General features: G+C 46.3%; 1 protein-coding gene across 3 annotated transcripts in view; it reads left to right on the top strand.

Moving 5' to 3' along the window:
- Positions 1-21878, top strand: part of LOC135511123 (spectrin beta chain, non-erythrocytic 1-like) — a 164015-nt gene that overhangs the window by 44795 nt on the left and 97342 nt on the right. The window contains exon 5 of one of the 3 annotated variants that reach the window (XM_064932686.1): positions 4352-4428. The exons of 1 other annotated variant lie outside the window; for it this stretch is intronic. In XM_064932686.1, coding sequence (XP_064788758.1) covers positions 4352-4428 — 77 coding nt within the window. Of the gene's footprint in view, positions 1-3846; positions 4429-21878 lie in introns of those variants that run through there. One more of the 3 variants, XM_064932684.1, reaches the window with a different exon arrangement.

Here is a 21878-nt window from a genome sequence, read left to right as displayed (position 1 = left end):
AAACAGCAGGTCTGGGACAGGTAGCACGTCCGGTGAACAGGTCAGGGTTCCATAGCCGCAGGCAGAACCGTTGCAACTGGAGCAGCAGCAAGGCCAAGTGGACTGGGGACAGCAAGGAGGCATCATGCCAGGTAGTCCTGAGGCATGGTCCTAGAGGTCAGATCCTCCGAGAATTAGAGCGAGCATACTTAAATTCACACAAGACACCGGAGAGGACAGGAGAAGTACTCCAGATATAACAGACTGACCCTAGCCCCCAATACAAACTACTGCAGCATAAATACTGGAGGCTGAGACGGGAGGGGTGAGGAGACACTGTGGGCCCATCCGATGATACCCCCAGACGGGGCCAAACAGGCAGGATATAACCCCACCCACTTTTCCAAAGCACAGCCCCCACACCACTAGAGGGATATTTTCAACCACCAACTTACCATCCTGAGACAAGGCCGAGTATAGGCCACAAAGATCTTCCCCATGGCACAACCCAAGGGGAGGTACCAATCCAGACAGGAAGATCACGTTAGTGACTCAACCCACTCAAGTGACGCACCCCTCCTAGGGACGGCATGGAAGAGCACCAGTAAGCCAGTGACTCAGCCCCTGTGATAGGGTTAGAGGCAGAGAATCCCAGTGGAGAGGTGAACCGGCCAGGCAGAGACGGCAAGGGCGGTTCGTTTCTCCAGAGGCTTTCCGTTCACCTTCACACTCCTGGGCCAGACTACACTCAATCATATGACCTACTGAAGAGATGAGTCTTCAGTAAAGGTTAAGACAGAGTCTGCGTCTTTCACATGGGTAGGCAGACCATTCATAAAAATGGAGCTCTATAGGAGAAAGCCCTGCCTCCAGCTGTTCTTAGAAAGTCTAGGGACAATTAGGAGGCCTGCGTCTTGTGAACGTAGCGTACGTGTAGTTATGTACGGAAGGACCAAATCGGAAAGATGGGTAGGAGCAAGCCCATGTAATGTTTTGTAGGTTAGTAGTAAAACCTTAACAGGAAGCCAGTGTAGGGAGGCAAGCACTGGAGTAATATGATAACATTTTGGGGTTCTAGTCAGGATTCTAACAGCCATATTTACACTGAAGTTTATTTTGTGCTTTATCCGGGTAGCCGGAAAGTAGAGCATTGCAGTAGTCTAACCTTGAAGTAACAAAAGCATGGATTAATTTTTCAGCATTTTTGGACAGTTTCTGATTTTTGCAATGTTATGTAGATGGGGGGGGGGGGGAAGCTGTCCTTGAAACAGTCTTGATATGTTCAAGAGCTCAGGGTCCAGAGTAGCGCAGAGGTCCTTCACAGTTTTATTTGAGACGACTGTACAACCATTAAGATTAATTGTCAGATTCAACAGAAGATCTTTGTTTCTTGGGACCGAGAACAAGCACCTCTGTTTTGTCCGAGTTTAAAAGTTTATAGTGGAATTACCCTTTAACCTTCACGTGGAAATGCCCTATTGACTTGCATAGATTTTTCTGCCCTTTCGGGGGTTGTAGAGCAAAACAGAACACCATAGTGTTTGACTCTCATATTTAGTGTGTAGCCTAAACGGCTGGAATGCTCCTGATGTTTTCGTGAGAAGACAGGTTTTCGGAATGTCTCCTGGTCTGACAAACACCGCTGTAGCTCGGACACCTTCCACCGCAGATGCGGATGCGATGGATGGTGTCCAAGCTATAGGGGTGTTTGTCAGACCAGGAGACATACCGAAAACCTGTTTTCTCACAAGCGTCTGGAGCGTCCGTGTCCATGCAAGCTTAAACAAGACGGATTTTGATGGATTTTTGAAATGTATTTATTAAGTAGCGTGGGGGGGGGGGGTGACTCTCAAATGTTTTTTTTTATTATGCCTAGCTTGATGTGAGCCCTGATGCAATTGACTCTTCTCCCTAATGGTAAGTCCACCAGTGGTAGTGAGCCATTGTGTTTGAATGCATTAATTAGGTAATATAGGAACGGTTTCGGATGAAGGTTATGGTATTTTAAATGAGGGAGTATTTAAGTTAAAGAGTGGAGAGGGATGTTTTACTGAATGAATAGTGTGTTTGTGTGGAACAGAGGCTCTCCAAAGGGGATTCGTGAGGAGGCCTTGTGATTTGTGCTCCGACCACGCAGGAAATTGGGGCAGCTCGTATAGAGGAGTTTTTCATTCAGTCCATACTGTTTTCCCTTCACATGCAGCTTTCTTTCACTTAGTATTGACTAAAAACCACCACCTATCACTGCTCATGTTTACCTTGCTCATTCAACTATCCCCATACATTTACCCAGGGGCGCAACTTTGGTTGTGGTCCTAAAGCACATCGTGCCTCGTTTTGTATCACATTCCATTGATAGCTGGACTGGGTGGGACAAAAATGCAATTTCAGAATGTGGGGGGACATGTCGTCCCCAGTGAATGTTGGGGCCCCTAAATTTACCTCACGCACTCATTCCTCACAGCACAGAGATACCCAACTTTCAATACACATAATATCCATTTAGTTGCCTGGTTTCCCAACATTGAATTGAATTCTACGTTGGGCAGAAATTATTTTTGAATGAGGAAAGTTTCCTCTCGCGACCTCTACAAGCCATAATGTTAATATTTGAACATACTTTAACGGTTGTCTGTGCGGTTGGTCCTTTTGGTGGTAGGAATGTGAGACCATATATCCACAGGAAAGTACAATTGCATCAACTTTTCAAACCACTGGTTGTGAGTTCAGATTTGTGTCACCTGAAGCATGCACAGAACCATGTAAACAGGAGCTCGTCATGTGTCTCCTGCATGTATTTTCATCTTGTGTGCATGCTTCAGGTGACACAAATCATGTATTCCCTCTGGTCCCAAAGAACAACAGGTAGGCATACATAACAGACCTGTGAAGAGATGATTTCTAGAGAAGTGATACGACAGATCATTCACTAGGGCAAAGCCATGTCAGACTGACTGGGCCCTAACCTGGGACTGTTTTTGCTTTGTTAGGCTGACTGCCCTGTGAAAACCTGCAGCGGCGTTTAGATATATTACAGTATAAATAACCAGGACTAATGGGCCAGCTAGGGGGAATTCGCATGAGCTTTGGGGAGTAGAAACCTTTTTGTCCCCCCCAAAGCCATGCCTTCCATTTTAAAGCTGATGAAATCTCATACCATAAAATGCCTGGAATTTGAGAAAGACCAGCGTTGAAATATATTGAAGGGGGGCTTTGCATGAAGGGGTTTCAGATGGGTGGGAGCATTGTGCTGTTGGACTAGTCTCACAACTATAGATGTCCATTGTCAGAGGAAGAGCCAAGCAAATGGAGATGTATTGTTTTTTTAATCAATAAAAGTCTCAATTGTGTGCAATAACCTCTCACTTCAAGTGGTGGGTCAGGTGGACTACATGGCTAAATAATGGAGAGGAAAGGACTGGAGAGACCTGTTCGCTGTCTAGGATATTATTACAGAGCTAATTCTTCCGGTTTTGTATGGCCGTTCAAAAGTTTGAGGCCCACACACTCGTGTGGAGGGGGAGGTGCTTTACCGTGAACTCTAACAGGACTTGTTGGCAGGACACAGCCAGGAAGTACCTTTTTTTTGCATGTGTATCTATGATTCAATGAAATATGGGATGTTTTGTCTCTTGATATTACGAATGTGCTTAGAAATGGAGAAGGTCTCGGCCAAGTCTCCCCCTTTCCATTTGGTACAGCCCTCTGCTCCTCTTTCCCTCCTACTCCCCCTTATGGTAATGCAGCTGTGACATCACCAGATGGCTGTGAGTGGCTGCTAAAGAAATTCCAGGCTGCTGGCTCCTCCCACCCCTCCCTAAGGTTTGAAAGGTGTGCAGTGTTTGAGCAGTCTTCCGCTCATTGCAGGAGTTCGGAGTCCAGTGTGCTTTCTCTGAATCGGTGTGTATGTGTCACTCTCTCTCACTCTTCCCCTCTCTGTGGCTTTTACCATATTGGAGCGCAGCACTATCTTTCTTATTGTGCATGTTGGAGTGTCTGCAGCCTGCTTGTGTTGTGTGAGGATGGGGGATGATGGTGGAAGGAAAGAAGTCTGAGGCAAGCGTGATGCTGCGGTGCTGTTGAGCCAGCATTTGACCCCGGGGCTGACTGCTGCAGGATCCCCCACAGAGGGACTTTTCCAGCTAACCTTACATCTCAGCCACCACTGGACACTTATTTTAGAAGGGGGGGGGGGGACCAGCGAACCCCTCTTCACTCCACTTTCCCCAGCCCTTTTATTTTCTACTGGACTGATGGAGCTACAGAGGGTGACCAGTATGCCTGGCCCCTTGTCCCCAGGGCATCTCTCTCCGGGGTCCCACTCCCCAGGGGCCCTGTCCCCTTCTGGGCCTGGCCCCTCTCTAGCCACCAGCCCTGATCCGGGCTACTCCGCCAAACAGGCTGCCTTCAACTACAACCAGCTGGAGGGCCGCTTTAAGCAGCTGCAAGGTAAGACTAGTAGGGAGGAAGGCAGATCAGATCCCAGGGCTGTGTTGTCCAGCGTTGCTATGCACGCTAACTTTAGTGGATGAACAGCAGCAGGCTCTGTATCAGGCTCATAAAGATGTGGGATTTCATGGTGGCAGGTGAAGTACTTGCACATTTCAGGATGATGGGGACTTTGTTGTCTCTGATTAGGAGGTCCAAGCAGCCTCCTTAATTCACTGAGCGCTCCGAGATCATGAGGTAATGACGGACGTGCTTCAGCACCTAATGAAATATTGATGTAGTGCAGGGAGGCCTGGGTGACAGCTACATGTGTAAAGAGACACCTTTTTAGGGAGACCATGGGGGGGGGGAAAGCAGGAAGGAAAGAGCCATTTAAAAATGTGCCTTTCAGACGAGACCGTACCCCCACCCCCTTCTCAACACTAATCTTCAACCCTCTACCCTAAGCGCTCCCCAAAACACCAAACGACATGGCGGTAGCTTTTGGCTGTTCCAAGACAATGGCAGGAAAGGAGAGCTAAGGCGAGAGGCGTGGAAGAGGCTTTGTAAGCAGCATTGTGCTGGAGGAGGAGAGCAAAAGCATTGTGCCATGTTAGACGGTCTTGTGGAACTATTTGACAGTGTAGGAGAGCCCTAGCATTGCTCCGTGTTAGATGGTATGTTTTGGAGCTGTTAACCAGACAGTCTCACGTTGCCTTGTTTTGCATCACATTAGAGGATGAAAGAGGGCTTTGATGAGCACACTCACTGAGCATGCTCCCAACAGAGGGAAGGGCATCTGAGCCTCTCTCTGTCCAGTGCAGTCTGCGTGCATGCCACAGCCCTGCCTGCTCATTGAAGTGTGTTTGAGTCTGTCAGTGCTGCTCCTGTTACCCTTATGTGCAAAACCTAAAGAACAAAGTGGCACCTCTTATCTATGCATAGTCACTTTACCCTACCTACATGTACAAATTACCTCGACTAACCTGTACCCCCGCACATTGACTCGGTACTGCTACCCCCTGTATATAGCCTCATTGTTATTTTTGTTGTTTAGTTAGTAAATATTTTCTTACAACTGCATTGTTGGTTAAGGACTTGTAAGTATTTCACTGTAAATCAGTGCACCTGTTGTATTTGACGCATGTGACAAATACAATTTTGATTTGACTTCCATCACCCAAGATTGCTGAGATAAGAAGTCGTGTCTCAGTGAATAATACAAACACAGCCTAAGAGCATCTGTTCTCTCTGGCTTGTTTGTTGACTCGGGTCCTATGGGCTTGGTTGGTTTATTCTTTATTTAACCTGGTGAGTTGACTGAGAATACCTTCAATTGCAGCAACGGCCTGGGGGAAAGTTAGTTGTTGACTTGTCCGCGGAACTATGACATACCAGGAGGTCACAACAGGAACTAACATGAGGCAGTGGGTGGAGCAGGGGACAGATGTTCCGAGCAGAGCGCGAGACGCACAAACACAGAACACACATGCACACATTTGCCGGCACAGCCAGAAGAGGACTGGCCACCCCTCAGAGCCTGATTCCTCTCTCGGTTTCTTCCTAGATTCCTGCCTTCCCAGGGAGTTTTTCCTAGTCACTGTGCTTCATATGCATTGCTTGCTGTTTGGGGGTTTAGACTGGGATTCTGTATAGCACTTGTCATCTGACGTAAAAAGGGCTTTATAAATACATTTGATTGACAGTCTCATGCTAACACCATGTACAGTATGTGTAGACACACACATAAATCATTGCAGACGCCAGGGAATGAATGAGGGATATTATTTATGATAAGATACTTTATTAGCTTACATAGTAAAATATGTTTGAGATGAGGTGTTAGTGAATGATACATGTTGCTGTCAGTCCCTTCACGCTGTGGTTCCATTAGCATGCTACTGACAGACCGGAGGCCTCTGGACCTCAGACACCCTATGGAACCCATGACTTTTACGAGCCGTTGTCTCTGAGAGTGAGTGTCCCCTGGGTTTAATATGAATCCCAGCATCTCTGACGGCACGGAATGTTTCACTTCACACAGAGATATGGGACAGGGAGGTACACCGTCCAAGTATTGTGGCAAGGCTGAGAGTGCAGTGTTGAAATGTGGCAGATTTGGTCTGTTTATTGGACTTTTGTATTAGCTTTCTCTGTAGTTCACAGAAGGGTGCTAACCCAATTAACAATTGTCCCGTTTGGCTACATATGTCTGCGTTCAGCATGGAGAACAGCAGCTCCTGATAAGCGCTCTGTGTACCCACTTCGGTGTTTAGCGCTGGACTTGAAGGCACCGATTTTAAAATGTTGGTTTGGTTTCTGGTGCCAGTCCATTTGTAGGGGACTTTGGGTCAGCTCTAATGCCTCACTGAAAGGATTGCTTGGCGCTGAATGTGTCAGTTCAGTGAAACCTCTCCTAATAGCGTTATCAGCCTGGTAATGCCACAGACAGAGACAGACAGACTACACCACCCCCATGTGCTGTCAGGGTCATGATGAATGAATAACCAACTATTGAAATGGATGACAGGGTGGAAGAGGAAGGAAGTTGGCATCTTTTATGAAAGTGCCAATCATTGCTGCATTCCCAGCGCAAGGCAAACAATGGCACAGTGGAGAACCGTGCCTGTTGTGCTGCTTTCATTGTACTGTATATCGAAGTGATGAGGCTGTTAGTTCCCATTCTGGTGTCATTTGTGCCGCAATGCTACTATAATGAAAAACACTATCTGTCAGGTCAAGTGTTTTACTAGTGGTAGCACATACAGTATTTCAGGTGGTAGTACTGTCTTCAGACTTCACACTACACCAGAAGTGGGGTGGCAGTGTAGCCTAGTGGTTAGAGCGTTGGACTAGTAACCGGAATGTTGAGAGTTCAAACCCCCGAGCTGACAAGGTACAAAATCTGTTGTTCTGCCCTGAACAGGCAGTTAACCCACTGTTTCCAGGACGTCATTGAAAATAAGAATTTGTTCTTAACTGACTTACCTGGTTAAATAGAGGTAAAAAATTATGTCCTTATTGGTGGTTGTGTAGGGATGGATGGACTGGGAGGCCACAGTTCTGCTCCCTGAAGGATGGTGTTAAATGAGCTTGAAAGAAAGTGTAAATCCTCCAGCATTTCCTGGAGCTGTGCTGAAGGTTAGGGAGGGCCAGAAACTAATGGCAAGCTGATGACACGTCAGGCCTCCCAAAGGTTTTAATGATTTTGTCTCAACAGGAAGACTCCGATCTTTGTCATTCTTATAACTTCATTTCAAAATGGCCACCAGCAGGTCCATAAATAACAGACAATTACAGCAATGATGGAGGCTGTGTTTATCAGACTTGAGGTAGAAAAACCCAATGCTGCTGATGCTTCCATTGAATTCATCTCTATCCATCATATGACTTCATGTCTGTCTGGCAGTGAAAGTACTGGCTCTAGAGGAAATGAGACATTTGGCAACATACAAAGTGAGTGTGGATAGTCAAGTCTTCTGGGAGGGAAGAAAAACCTCAAATGCTCTCAAGGGCTGCAGACTTAATGAATATCAAACGTAAGGTCACCAGATGGGTGTGAGGTAGTCATAGTTACACTGTACAGGCATTCAGGTTCAGTTGACATAGCGACACTGTACAGGTTCAGGTTGGCATAGCGACACTGTACAGATTCAGTTTAGGTACAGCCATAGCATACCTGTAGCCTACCTGTGTGGTTTTGGAGCTATGCCATTTGAGGAATGTAGCCAGGTGCCTGTGTATGTCACACATGGAAGGTGTATAAGGAATAAGACCATGTGATGTTGGTATGTCAGAGGAATGTAGTTGAGGACATGTATGGTAGGGACACTCTCTTAGATAAGCTCGGCTAAGATATTTGTGTGATCATAGATCGAGCAGACGATTCCTTGAGCTGGATAGGCGTCAACTCTTCCCCAGATGACCTATTGTTCTCTGTGGATGTGATAACCCCAAGGCCCTATTATCACACTGTAGCCTACATAATGATATTATGTCCCCTGTTCCTAACCGCTGCCCTGAGAACAGCATTGTCAAATACTTTAATGGAATTGTTCACAAACTCTGTTCAAGAGCTTCAAGTGGCCAATGGATGCAAGTCAGGTTCAGCAGGCCATTTGAGGACAGGCTACACTTTCCTGTCTGATAGGACTGTCTCAACAGACCCATCGGGCCTAGCAGCAAGCTTGACAGGCCCAGGCCTTGGTAGTCAGCGTCAGGGAGATCTGTTCTAAAAAACTGCTTTTGGCCAGCAGTAAGAGTAGAGCCCAACCTGAGCCAACAGTCAACCAACTGCCTCAATGACCCTCTGTTCTGCTCTTGGCTCCAACTCCAATTTGGAGAAAGTCCACAGGGTGAGACACTGGTTGAATGGAGTGGGGGCCATGTCAGAGGCTATATCTGCCTTATAGGAGACTGACTTACGCCCCTTGAGCCACACTGCGTGGAACCTCCTAAACCCCATCAGGGGACTCCGGATCCCCCTGACAAAGGTCGCTTTGGCCCGTCAACTCCAGGTCAATACAGTGTGGCTCAGACTGAGATGACAGGCAGACTCATTCAGCTATCAAAGGGAAACAACCCAAGCAACAGAAAAGGAGCAAAGCTCATTGGCTGGCCTGGATTGAGATGGTATCAGTATTGTCAGATGTAATTGTTTGTTAAAGGCCTGCTTGGCCCTGAGTGTGTTTTGGACAATGGGGTGTCCCTGTTTCTTGTGCAAATACCCACGTACACACCCGCTGACCTTTTTAGATTGGATCTTTGCATAACTTAGTTTAGTTTGTTATTTTACAGTAAAACACTGACATTGAACACAGCGTCTTAAGATAAAACACTGCCAGGACGATAGTACATCCCTGCTCCCACCCAGGACATCTACTCTAAACTGTGATGAAGACCCCCAGCATCAAGGACCCCACATACCCCAGCCAAGAGCTGTTCTCTCCCTTACTGTCGGGCAGACTGTATTGGACCATCAGGTCTGGTTTCTACAAGTCATCAGACTGCTGAACACTTGAACTGGAGTGACCACATGCTCTGATTCTCCACACCTTACCACACATGCGCTCACTCATGCACACAGACATACACATACGCATACATTCATGCTACACACACACACACACACACACACACACATCACAACTGCTGCTACCAGACTCTTATTATACTGCTCAGTTTATACATTGCCTCCCCCCAAAACATGTGTAAACATTGGACTATAAATTGTGCCTTCCTGTATTATACTTATGCAAAAAAAAATATATTCCACTGTCATTTACTTTGTTTATTTTCTTATCTTTTATAATTTATCGTTGTATTGTTGAAGGAACCTGCAAGTAAGCATTTCGCTGGACGATGTATCCCATACAAACGCCTAATGCATCTTCAATAGTAGGTACCCCCTAGTCTTGCCTGTTCTCCTCAGAATAAACAAACATTCTGACTCAAATGTCAGCTTCACCAATCAACTGAAGTGTTGCTACATGGGATCCTCTTTCAGTTCACAACGGTTGATCCGTTGAGGCTAAACCTACTACTCTTAACAGAGCAGAGCGAGGCAGGCTGATCTGCTGAATAATCTTTGTAGGCAGAGGCAGCTTTGTTACACTCAGAGGAGGTTTGTCTCAACATGACCTGTATCAAGAGCCTTGGCGTTTAACGTTGTGAAGAAAATAAACAAATTAAGTGGTGTTGAGAATGTGTAGGCGGGGCATCCACACTGTCAGTACAGCGACCGTCTTGTTAAGTACCAGGGCTCGAGCCCACATTCTAGCCTGATGAAAGGCATGGGAGCAGGGATTTTGGTCCGGATGCATTGGGAACGTGAGTTTGGATATGTATATACAATCCAGATCAAACAGCCCAAAGCCATGTTTGTGTTAATTCACTCTCTCATGACTGTTATGAAGACTGAGTGAGGCCAAAGCAGACCAGGCTGGTCTGTCTCTCCAGTACGCTACAGGGTGTGGCGGGACGAGTGTCTGTTTCAGAAAGCCCCTAGTTTCAGAAGTGTCTCTCTCTCTCTCTCTCTCTCTCATTTTATACCTGTTATCTACAATACTGACAAAGGAGTGGAAGTCCTTAGCTTGTCAGTCAGAATGAGCTCCTGTTACAATATGGAAAACACATTGTCCTAAAGTAGCATATTATACAGTACATGCTGTTTTTGTTTCACTGTAAAATGTGATATACAGTGAGTGGACAACATGATGAACCTGCTCTTTCCATGATCTACTGACCAGGTGAAAGATATGATCCCTTATTGATGTCACATGTTAAACCACTTCAATCAGTGTAGATGAAGGGGAGGAGACAGGTTTGAGACATGGGTTGTGTATGTGTGCCATTCAGAGGGTGACAAAATATTTAAGAGCCTTTGAATGGGGTATGGTAGTACAGTAAATGCCATGCGCACTGGTTTTTCACTCAACAGTTTCTTGTGTGTTTCAAGAATGGTCCACCCCCCAAAAGACATCAAGTTAACTCGACACAACTGTGCGGAGCATCCCTGAGAAACTTTCGACACCTTTGTAGAGTTCATGCCCTGACTAATTGAGGCTGTTTTGAGGGCAAAGGGAGGTGCAACTCATTGTTAGGAAGGTGTTCTTAATGTTTTGTACACTGTAGAGCACGTCTAAAAAGCCTCTTGATCCTGCTGTCTTATTTGTTGATTGGTGGCTGTTTTTATGGTTAATGCTATCTGGGATCCTTTGGACTTGTGTACCATAAACCCTAACCATTTACAATATCAACTTCAATGGAGTTAGGGACATCCTAAGGAACCCAGATAGCAAGGACCCAATTTGTATATTCCTGTTAAGTAAATTAGGGCCTTGTTGAGGGGCCTGCCAGTTTGTCTATCTGTTTGAGAGTGTCCCAGCTATGATGTGTGGGCCCAGCAGAAAGGGCTTTGACACTGTGGCAGCCTTGTTTGTCCTTCAACTGCTCTGTCTCGCTGGTATTGGCACGAAGCAGGACGTTGACAAATTACCGATTTATTAGGGGAAACACTGTAGCCTACATTCGAGGCAGGCCGGGATAAAATATTTGAAAATATTTCCCCGGGGGGGTGTGGTTGTATACTTGGTTTGGATGCAGGGGGTGTGGTTGTATACTTGGTTTGGATGCAGGGGGTGTGGTTGTATACTTGGTTTGGATGCAGGGGGTGTGGTTGTATTCTTGGTTTGGATGCAGGGGGTGTGGTTGTATTCTTGGTTTGGATGCAGGGGGTGTGGTTGTATTCTTGGTTTGGATGCAGGGGGTGTGGTTGTATTCTTGGTTTGGATGCAGGGGGGTGTGGTTGTATTCTTGGTTTGGATGCAGGGGGTGTGGTTGTATTATTGGTTTGGATGCAGGGGGTGTGGTTGTATACTTGGTTTGGATGCAGGGGGGTGGTTGTACTTGGTTTGGATGCAGATGCGGGGGGTTGGTTTGGATGGATGGGGGGTTGTGTACTTGGTTTGGATGCGGGGGGGCGGGGGGGGTTGTGTACTTGGTTTAGATGCGGGGGGGTACTTGGTTTAGATGGGGGGGTTGGGGATGGGGGGGGGTTGTGTACTTGGTTTAGATGCGGGGGGGGGTTGTGTACTTGGTTTAGATGCGGGGGGGGGGTTGTGTACTTGGTTTAGATGCGGCGGGGGGGTTGTGTACTTGGTTTAGATGCGGGGGGGGGGGGGATTGTGTACTTGGTTTAGATGCCGGGGGGTTGTACTTGGTTCAGATGCGGGGGTTTGTGTACTTGGTTTAGATGGGGGGGGTGTACTTGGTTTAGATGCGGGGGGGTGTACTTGGTTTAGATGCGAGGGGGGCTGTTTGTACCTTGTTTAGATGCGGGGGGTTTTTGTACTTGGCTTAGATGGGGGGGGTGTGTACTTGGTTTAGATGAGGTTTAGATGGGGGGGTGTGTACTTGGTTTAGATGAGGCGGGGGGGTGTGTACTTGGTTTAGATGAGGCGGGGGGGTGTGTACTTGGTTTAGATGAGGCGGGGGGGGTGTGTACTTGGTTTAGATGCGGGGGGGTGTGTACTTGGTTTAGATGCGGGGGGTGTGGGGGTGTGTACTTGTTTTAGATGCTGGGGGGTGTGGGGGTTTATACTTGGTTTAGATGCTGGGGGTGGGGATGTATACTTGGTTTAGATGCGGGGGGGGATTGTGTACCTTGTTTAGATGCGGGGGGGTTTTGTACTTGGCTTAGATGCGGGGGGGGTGTACTTGGTTTAGATGAGGCGGGGGGGTTGTGTACTTGGTTTAGATGCGGGGGGGGGGGGTTGTGTACTTGGTTTAGATGCGGGGTTGTGTACTTGGTTTAGATGCGGGGGGGTTGTGTACTTGGTTTAGATGCGGGGGGGGTTGTGTACTTGGTTTAGATGCGGGGGAGGGGTTGTGTACTTGGCTTAGATGCGGGGGGGAGGGGTTGTGTACTTGGCTTAGATGCGGGGGAGGGGTTGTGTACTTGGCTTAGATGCGGGGGGGTTGTGTACTTGGTTTAGATGCGGGGGGGGGGGTTGTATACTTGGTTTAGATGCGGGGGGGGGGGTGTACTTGGTTTAGATGGGGGTGGGGTTGTATTCTTGGTTTAGATGCGGGGGGGTGGGGTTGTATTCTTGGTTTAGATGCGGGGGGGGTGGGGGGTGGTTGTATACTTGGTTTAGATGCGGGGGTGGTTGTATACTTGGTTTAGATGCGGGGGGTGGGGGTGGTTGTATTCTTGGTTTAGATGCGGGTTGGGGTGGGGTTGTATACTTGGTTTAGATGCGGGGGGGGGGGTGGGGTTGTATACTTGGTTTAGATGCGGGGGGGGTGGGGTTGTATACTTGGTTTAGATGCGGGGGTGCACAGCTGTGTCCTGTAAAACAGCACTCCCAAGCTGGACAAGCAGGGTTGTGTAAATCAGTAAGTATAAACTGAAGTCATCTGAAACCTTCCTGTCATTTGCACAGCTATCGTTAACAGGACAGTGCCACAGAGTATTCCCGATTGAATACACTTAAGGTGTTCGCATTAAAAAAAAAAATATGTATATATATATTTCACCTTTATTTATCCAGGTAGGCCAGTTGAGAACAAGTTCTCATTTACAACTGCGACCTGGCCAAGATAAAGTAAAGCAGTGCGACCAAAAACAAGAGTTACACATAAACAAACGTACAGTCAATAACACAATAGAAAATTCTATGTACAGTGTGCAAATGTAGAAGAGTAGGGAGGTAAGGCATAAATGGGCCATAGAGGTGAAATAATTACAATTTAGCAATTAAACTGGTGTAACAGATGTGCAAGTATAGATACTGGGGTGCAAGAGGATAAGTAACTATGAGGAGGAGGTAGTTGGGTGTGCTATTTACAGATTGGCTGTGTACAGGTATAGTGATCGGTAAGCTGCTCTCACAGCTGATGCTTGAAGTTAGAGGGAGAAGTCTCCAGCTTCAGTGAATTTTGTTTTTCTCCAATTCGTTCCAGCCATTGGCAGCAGAGAACTGGAAAGAAATGCAGCCAAAGGAAGTGTTGGCTTTGGGGATGACCAGTGAAATATACCTGCTGGAGCGCGTGCTACGGGTGGGTGTTGCTATGGTGACCAGTGAGCTGAGGTAAGGCGGAGCTAGTGGGTTTGGCGACAAATATGTAGTGCGGGCCAGCCAATGAGAGCATACAGGTTGCAGTGGTGGATAGAAAATGGGGCTTTGGTGACAAAACGGATGACACTATGATAGACTACATCCAGTTTGCTGAGTAGAATGTTGGAGGCTATTTTGTAAATTATATCGCCAAAGTCAAATATCGGTAGAATAGTCAGGTTTACGAGGGTATATTTGGCAGCATGAGTGAAGGAGGCTTTGTTGCCAAATAAGAAGCCAATTCTAGATTTAATTTTGGGTTGGAGATGCTTAATGTGAGTCTGGAAGGAGAGTTTTTACAGTCTAACCAGACACCTAGGTATTTGTAGTTGTCCACATTTTAAGTCGGAACCTTCCAGAGTAGTGATGCTAGTCGGGAGGGTGCGGGCAGCAATCAGTTGAAGAGCATGCACTTAGTTTTACTAGCATTTAAAAGCAGCTGGTGGCCACGAAAGGAATGTTGTATGGCATTGAAACTCGTTTGGAGATTTGTTAGCACTGTGTCCAAAGAATGGCCCGAAGTATACAGAATGGTGTCTGCTTGGAGGTGGATCAGAGAATCACCAGCAGCAAGAGCGACATCATTGATATACGCAGAGAAAAGAGTTGGCATGAGAATTGAACCCCGTGGCACCCCCATAGAGACTGCCAGAGGTCCGAACAACAGGCCCTCCGATTTGACGCACTGAACTGTCTGAGAAGTAGTTGGTGAACCAGATGAGGCAGTCATTTGAGAAGCCAAGGCTATTGACTCTGCCGATAAGAATGCGGTGATTGACAGAGCCGATAGCCTTGGCTAGGTCGATGAAGACTGCTGCGCAGTGCTTTCTTGTATTGATGGCGGTTATGATATCGTTTAGGACCTTGAAGCGTGGCTGAGGTGCACCCATGACCAGCTTGGAAACCAGATTGCATAGTGGAGAAGGTACAGTAGGATTCAAAATGGTCGGTGATCTGTTTGTTAACTTGGCTTTCGAATATTTTATAAAGACAGGACAGATATAGGTCTATAACCGTTTGGGTCTAGTGTCTCCCACATTGAAGAGGGGGATGACCGCGGCAGCTTTCCAAACTTTGGGGAGCTCCGATGATACGAAAGAGGTTGAACAGGCTAGTAATAGGGGTTGCAACAATTTCAGCGGATAATTTTAGAGGGTCCAGATTTGTAGGGATCCAGATTTTTCAGCTCTTTCAGAACATCAGCTGTCTGGATTTGGGTGATGGAGAAGCGGGAGGGGGGCTTGGGAAAGTTGCTGCAGGGAGTGCTGAGTTGTTGGTAGGGGTCGTCGGGTGGAAGCATGGCCAGCCGTGGAAAAATGCTTATTGAAATTCTCGATGGTAGATCTATCGGTGGTGACAGTGTTTCCTTGCCTCAGTGCTGTGGGCAGCTGGGAGGAGGTGCTCTTATTCCCCATGGACTTTAGGATACAGATCCTTTAGTGTCCCGCATGCTTCCTTGACGAAACAACTGGGTTTAGGATATGCCCCTTCGTCTGTTGGTCAACAGTAGGAATTGTTCAAAAGATACGACTACTTTTCATGCACATTTTTTCATTGAAGAATACGCCACCAAACATCTTAGTTAATGTAAAATTGCAGGTCTAAGATCTCTTTGGCAAAAATGTCAAAACTAATGACAGATTTCTTGAGTTAGCTTAGATTAATTCAGACCATTTTGAAGAAGTGTATGCTGGCTATGGCGTCTCAAAATTGACAAATAGTACTATTGCCAGTTTTTCAGCCAAGCTCTCTTAAGGGAGCATGCACGTACACTCATCCGGTTGTAAAGTTAATGTCTTATTTAGACTTTTGGTAGCTGAGCAGTTGAATGACCTGCAGTCAACGTCTCTTCCAATTACCGCCCCTGACACCACGTGGTTTTTGTTGAATGTCTCAACGTAACTCAATGTTTATTTTGGTATACCGTCTGTGTATTTTGATGAATTGTCTCCAGGACAAAGTCCCACTTCCTCCTAACCAGATGCAAATATAATTAAACCACAGTTTGCTAACAATCTGGGATGTGGCGCTGGGGTGCTGCGCCACAAACAGGGTGAGGTTGTTAGGCTGCTGCTAGCTTCATTTACCACCGCTGCCACCCCTCTTTATTCCTCTGTTCATCCTTTTACCCTTCTCTCTCACCATCCTCCTTCTCTCATGCGAGATCAGGGGTGTCAAACTCATTTGGCCCTGTGGGCTGCATTCGGTCTTCAATGAGTTCCAGAGGGCCTCACCCAAAATGTGCAAAAAATTGTCCTCTATCCATCGTTATATTATACTATTTTCAATGTTCCTGACTATCTAGCTTTCATGCCGGTGATTATTAGCTAGCTGGATACAGTCCAGAAACTATATGAATGTAGGTCCATTATCATTTAAACAATTGTTTCTTTTATTACTCAAACCACCCGCGGAACGGATTGGATGCCCTAGCGGCCGTATATTTGACACCACTGCTCTAGATTCTAGATGAATGGGACACTAATAGGCTATGGCACTCTTTGCCCCAGGATTACGGTGGTAGCATGCCTAGAGGAAGTTCATCCTAGGATACAGATCCTGATTTTGCCAGCTCATTTAATAGGTATTGGCATCATTATTCAGGAAAGGTCATAAAGGCATATTACATTTGGCTGCAGTAGCCTACAGACTGCTGTTAAATGAAACAATGCAGTGTTGATTAGCTCTGTATTCTGGTGAGTGAGACACAATGTGACAGTGTTTTCCTGTGACTGGGTTAGCCGGCGGTCACCGATGGCCTGGCTGTCCCCTAACAAACCGCGGCAGAGAGCTGCTCCAGGCGTCAGTATCATTGGACAGACAGGCAGAAGGTCGTTCCACCAGAGAGAGAAAGACGTATGTTTCTGGAAAAAGGGAGAAATGTAATTTGAGTTTTTTTTGTTTGTCTGAGGGCGATAGTGACATGGTCTTTACCGCACATTCCCTTCTCTCATTGTGTCAGGTTTCTCAGCACCAGAGATACTGTGTGGGCAGAACATTCAGAGAGGTGTAGCTACTAGCTAGATTTTCTGGCACAGTCTCAGCAATGTGGCCACCCCCCAGCCATGCCAGGGGCAGCTTTTGTTTATTATTATTATATTGTTGTTACACACACACACACAGGCAGTGTGTTAAAGCCACTCTGTAAATAGCCCCTGCTGTTGGTTCAGCATCATTGATAAGCCAGAGTAATTTTAAGAGTCCTCCTGATGTTGAGACTTGGGAGTTTTGACTATCTAGCAGAAGGAATTCCTTTGTAGCCAATCAGCACCGTGGGCTAGCCTTTTCTGTTACTGCCTCTACAAACAGGCTTATACAATAAGTATTTTAGGATTTTAATTTCATTTTACAGGGTAAGCAAGCAATTGCATTAGGCTAAAATAGAATTGTTCCATCTCATTCCCAGAGGCCTGGTCTGTGTTCTTTCGATTTTCAGTTACAGCTTTTTAGACTTTTGGCGACCAACAACATTTTCCATTTTCTCCCACTGCAGTTTCTTTCTCTTCTTAGCTCACCGACTTTACTTTAAATCCTTTCACACTTCTCTGCATCACTAATGTAACAGCTCATCCTGGCTGTGTAACCTCCTCCCTCTGAAAATCTCCTTAGTTGTGCTCCACTGAGCTCTGAGAGCAGGAAGTAAGTCCTCATATGACCAGGTGGACACTGCTAAATGTCCCTGTGAAATATTTGGCTCAGATTACTGGTTTTTCGAGTCATCACCAGCCGGGAACCCTCACCCACCAAACGTATCCAAACTCATCCAGTGTCCCTGAAAGATGTGTCATTTAACAGAGACCTCCTGTTTTGTCTGCATTGTCTCTCTTCGTTTGACACCTGTTTGGATTTGGGGACCTTGGACTTGGATGTCCTTTTCCGTAGTTAATTACCTCAGCTCATTTTGGATCTGTTTCACAGTGATTTGTCATGATTCACTCACCTGAGGCCCTGCAGAGGCCTCTTTTTTTACTTTCGGTGTCTGTGCGACTGCACATACACATTCCACAACCATTTACTGAGGAACCAGAGAGCTGTGACAATATCCATCTGTCATTTTGTCTTTTATTTCTCTTTCCTAGTCCTTTTGCTCTGGTACCTAAGGCCACATCTTTTCCAGGCAGGGCTCTAAAGTGCACACATTTTGGTCACATATGCTACCAAATATTTTGCTGTGCGACCAGTAGTTTTAGTTTGGGAGCACTGTGTGATAAGGCTTTGCTGTACCGTTGTTTTCGAGTGCCCTTGAGAAACAAGTGTGTTCAGATTCGTTAGCTTCATGGTTGCACCATTACTACAGCCAAAACGGCTTGCTTCTAGACCAACCAGATTAAAAGATGTGACCTATTTATTATTGGCACAACATTTGTATCTTCCTATAGTGGTCGCTGGGACTGCATTTTACATTCATTAACCACATGGGTGGTTCTATAACTACTTGCGTGCCGTTAACCATTTGTTTACACTTTGTTCAGTCACATTACCTCATTTGCTAGCTAGCTGCCTAGCTAGCTAACAACCTGCTAACTTTACCAGTATATCCAAACATTTGTGGACACGGAAAGAAGGGACAGGAAGGGAAAAGGGGGGGGACCTAGTCAATTTTACAACTGAATGCATTCAACTGAAATGTGTCTTCAGCGGAAAGGAAACTTAGCTTCTTTAGATCAATGACCATAGCAAAGAATGAATGACAGATCTCTTGTACCTCATCACAAACCTGAGGTTTCTAAAGAGACCTTGTACAGTTTTCAATGTAATGCATCTCAATTGGAATATTGTGCTTTTACACAATGTAGAAACCTAATATTCCACAACTGGCTTTGTAATTTTGATGAATGGTAATATCCAGATTTTTGCTTTTATAATAAACTGTCTTTACAGTGTTACAGGACATGTGCTTCAAAAGTTTCTAGAATTCATATAGGCACAATATAGGCTGCATCTTAATAAATTCAAAACATCTATTTTATTTTCTGGTGCTCCTAAACTTCATGTGGTGCGCCTAAATTTCTAAAGTTGGGAGCAACAGCATTTAAAAAAAATGTAGTGCCCTGCTTCCAGGCCTGATAGTTTGACTTTGCATTGCTATTGCTATTGAGTGTTTCCCCTATATTAATTTCAACCTGGACTCTGGTAGGTGTAACAGACAAATTCGGGACCCTCAAATTAGTATATGTTAAGTATGCTATGTATTAATTTGTGGATGTTCCCCATTAAAATGTCCCCCCCCCCCCCCAATGACCCAGTTTTTGCCTTCAGTAACCTTCTGCCTTCTGTAACCATAACAAATGTAAATTATCAACTAATTAGTGTCCTGGATTTTCATTTACTATGTTACATCTACATTAATCATTGTCCCCGTCCCCCCCACTGCCTGTCAACAGTCACATGCAATAAAACAACTAGTCTTGGCATTCTAATAGGACTTAGCATGTCACCTTTTAGGTATTTTTATTAGATTTCATGTAAGTAGTTGACATTGCGCACACAGTTCTATGATCAGGATGCTGTACAGAGTGGTTGTCCACAGATTGGTCTGGTCAGCAGTCCTGATAGTTTGGTAGACTTGTGGGTCTGTGACTGCTTGTTGTGATTGTGGGCGGAGGGGATTACGGTTTGTACTCTGCAGGGCCAGAGCTCCGCTGCAGGTTGAGATAAGGAGTTCTTGTGCATGTGTGTGCACACTTGAAGGTGTGCGAGCTTGTGTTTGTGTGTGTGCCTGAGCATGTGCAACCGTACGTGTGTGTGTATATATATGTACATCTGTTGAGCGACGGTTTCCCCTTCCTGTGTTCTGTTCTGGGCCAGATGCTCTGCCCTGCAGGAAACCCTGTTTACAGACACTCAGGACATGTCTAGCTCCACCCATATTCTCCATCTGTCTCCATCTCAGCTTCATTAAGAACACACATTTATTTTAGATGTATGCCCTTTTGTACTGCAGCTGATTGTGCCAGGCAAGGTTATAATTACACATTTTTACACAAAGGGTCATGTGTCACACAGCAAAATGTGTAATGTGAATAAACTATTTTACTTTGTTTTGTTACTGAAGTTACCTTTGATTCTGGTCCTTGGTACTTTTATTTGGAATATAATGTGATGCTAAGCTTATCTAGCCTCTTCCTGATTCACAAAGTCATGACGAGCCAAACCTAACATAGCGGGCGTAAAAGAAAAATCCTGAGCAGAGTTCCCACATCCGGTTTTCAGCAGAAAGGAAGCTAAGTTGAATTAGCTGTATCCCTGAAAACCGGATGCATCCAGTTGTTGGAAACTCCAAAAAGCCTATGAATAACCTAATCTCTTGTAAACAGACTACATAAACGTAAATTGTACTGTAGATCTGTCACAGTACAAATTGAGTTCAGCAGCGTTAGTTGTGGTGCTTGGCTTTGTCGTCACTGGTTATTTGGACAATTTCGCAGTGTGTAGTATCTTTTGAATTTCGGAAAGGGAGGGGACCTTCGGTCGATTTTAAGGCAGCTCCTCGGTTATCTCTGATTCAAAGTGGTTGGGTTAAATGTGGAAGGCAAATGTTGGTTGAATGCATTCAGTTGTGCAACTGACGAGATTTAAATATCTTCTGTTAACATGTATGGTCCCAGAACTTAACTGAGCATCTGACCCAATTATGCAAGCCTTTAGTTCTGGGTTAACCAGCCTCACCACACACAGCCATGATCTAACCATGCAGCATAGTGTCCCAGTGAAAGAGCTGAATGTTAGTTAGCTCGTTAGCCCAGTCAGAGATGAGGCCTGATGCAGTCAGATGCTGCTTTGCATGTCATGGTGAAGAACACTGGCTGCATTGTCTCTGTGCTGCTCGGACTGGCCCCACACAGCTCCCTCTGTCTCCCTGCCTCTGACTGGGCCTCCACAACGGGACACACTGCTCCCTCTGTCTCTCTGCCTCTGCACTGCTTGCTGGGCACTGCAACTCATGAAAGCCACGAGGACCTGCGGCACTATCTACTGTATTATCTCTGGGACCAGGCTGTCAGGCTGTTGGACAGTCCTGTGAAGTCGTAGCCTAGATAGTGAGCTGTTTGGCACCAGGGTTTAACCTACATGCTATCAGTCTGCTGCTTTATTAGCAGTCTGGTCACGCTGTGATGTCACAACGTCCTCTGAGCTAATGGCTGGCCTGGAGCTGGAGGGGAGAGTGCATTAGTGCACATTGTTAACGGGTGTTGTTTCTTAGTCTGCGAGGAGGAGACCCACCCTGATGGAGGGAGGTTGTGAAACTTCCTCTCAAAGCCAGATTTCCATGGCAACAGTCTTTGAGTTCATATGAGGAATAGCTTGCGAAGCTGTGTGTGTGATGCAGCAGGTATGGGCTGACCGGTGTGGCTGGCTCTCTTGGCCCAGTGACTGATGTTTATGGGCTCTGCAGTAGGGTGAGAAGCTTGACCACCCGTCCTGCATGGGAACACTAAATTAGAACAACCCTGTGAGAACATGACCAGCTAACAGCAAATGGCACAGTATGAGGCGCATGTAGGCCCACAGTATGAGGCGCATGTAGGCCCACAGTATGAGGCGCATGTAGGCCCACAGTATGAGGCGCATGTAGGCCCACAGTATGAGGCGCATGTAGGCCCACAGTATGAGGCGCATGTAGGCCCACAGTATGAGGCGCATGTAGGCCCACAGTATGAGGCGCATGTAGGCCCACAGTATGAGGCGCATGTAGGCCCACAGTATGAGGCGCATGTAGGCCCACAGTATGAGGCGCATGTAGGCCCACAGTATGAGGCGCATGTAGGCCCACAGTATGAGGCGCATGTAGGCCCACAGTATGAGGCGCATGTAGGCCCACAGTATGAGGCGCATGTAGGCCCACAGTAT

This window comes from Oncorhynchus masou, chromosome 23 (assembly GCF_036934945.1).
Source record: "Oncorhynchus masou masou isolate Uvic2021 chromosome 23, UVic_Omas_1.1, whole genome shotgun sequence".
Taxonomy (NCBI): Eukaryota; Metazoa; Chordata; class Actinopteri; order Salmoniformes; family Salmonidae; genus Oncorhynchus; species Oncorhynchus masou.
Note: the sequence above shows the minus strand (reverse complement) of the source record. Positions and strands in the feature narration are given on the sequence as shown.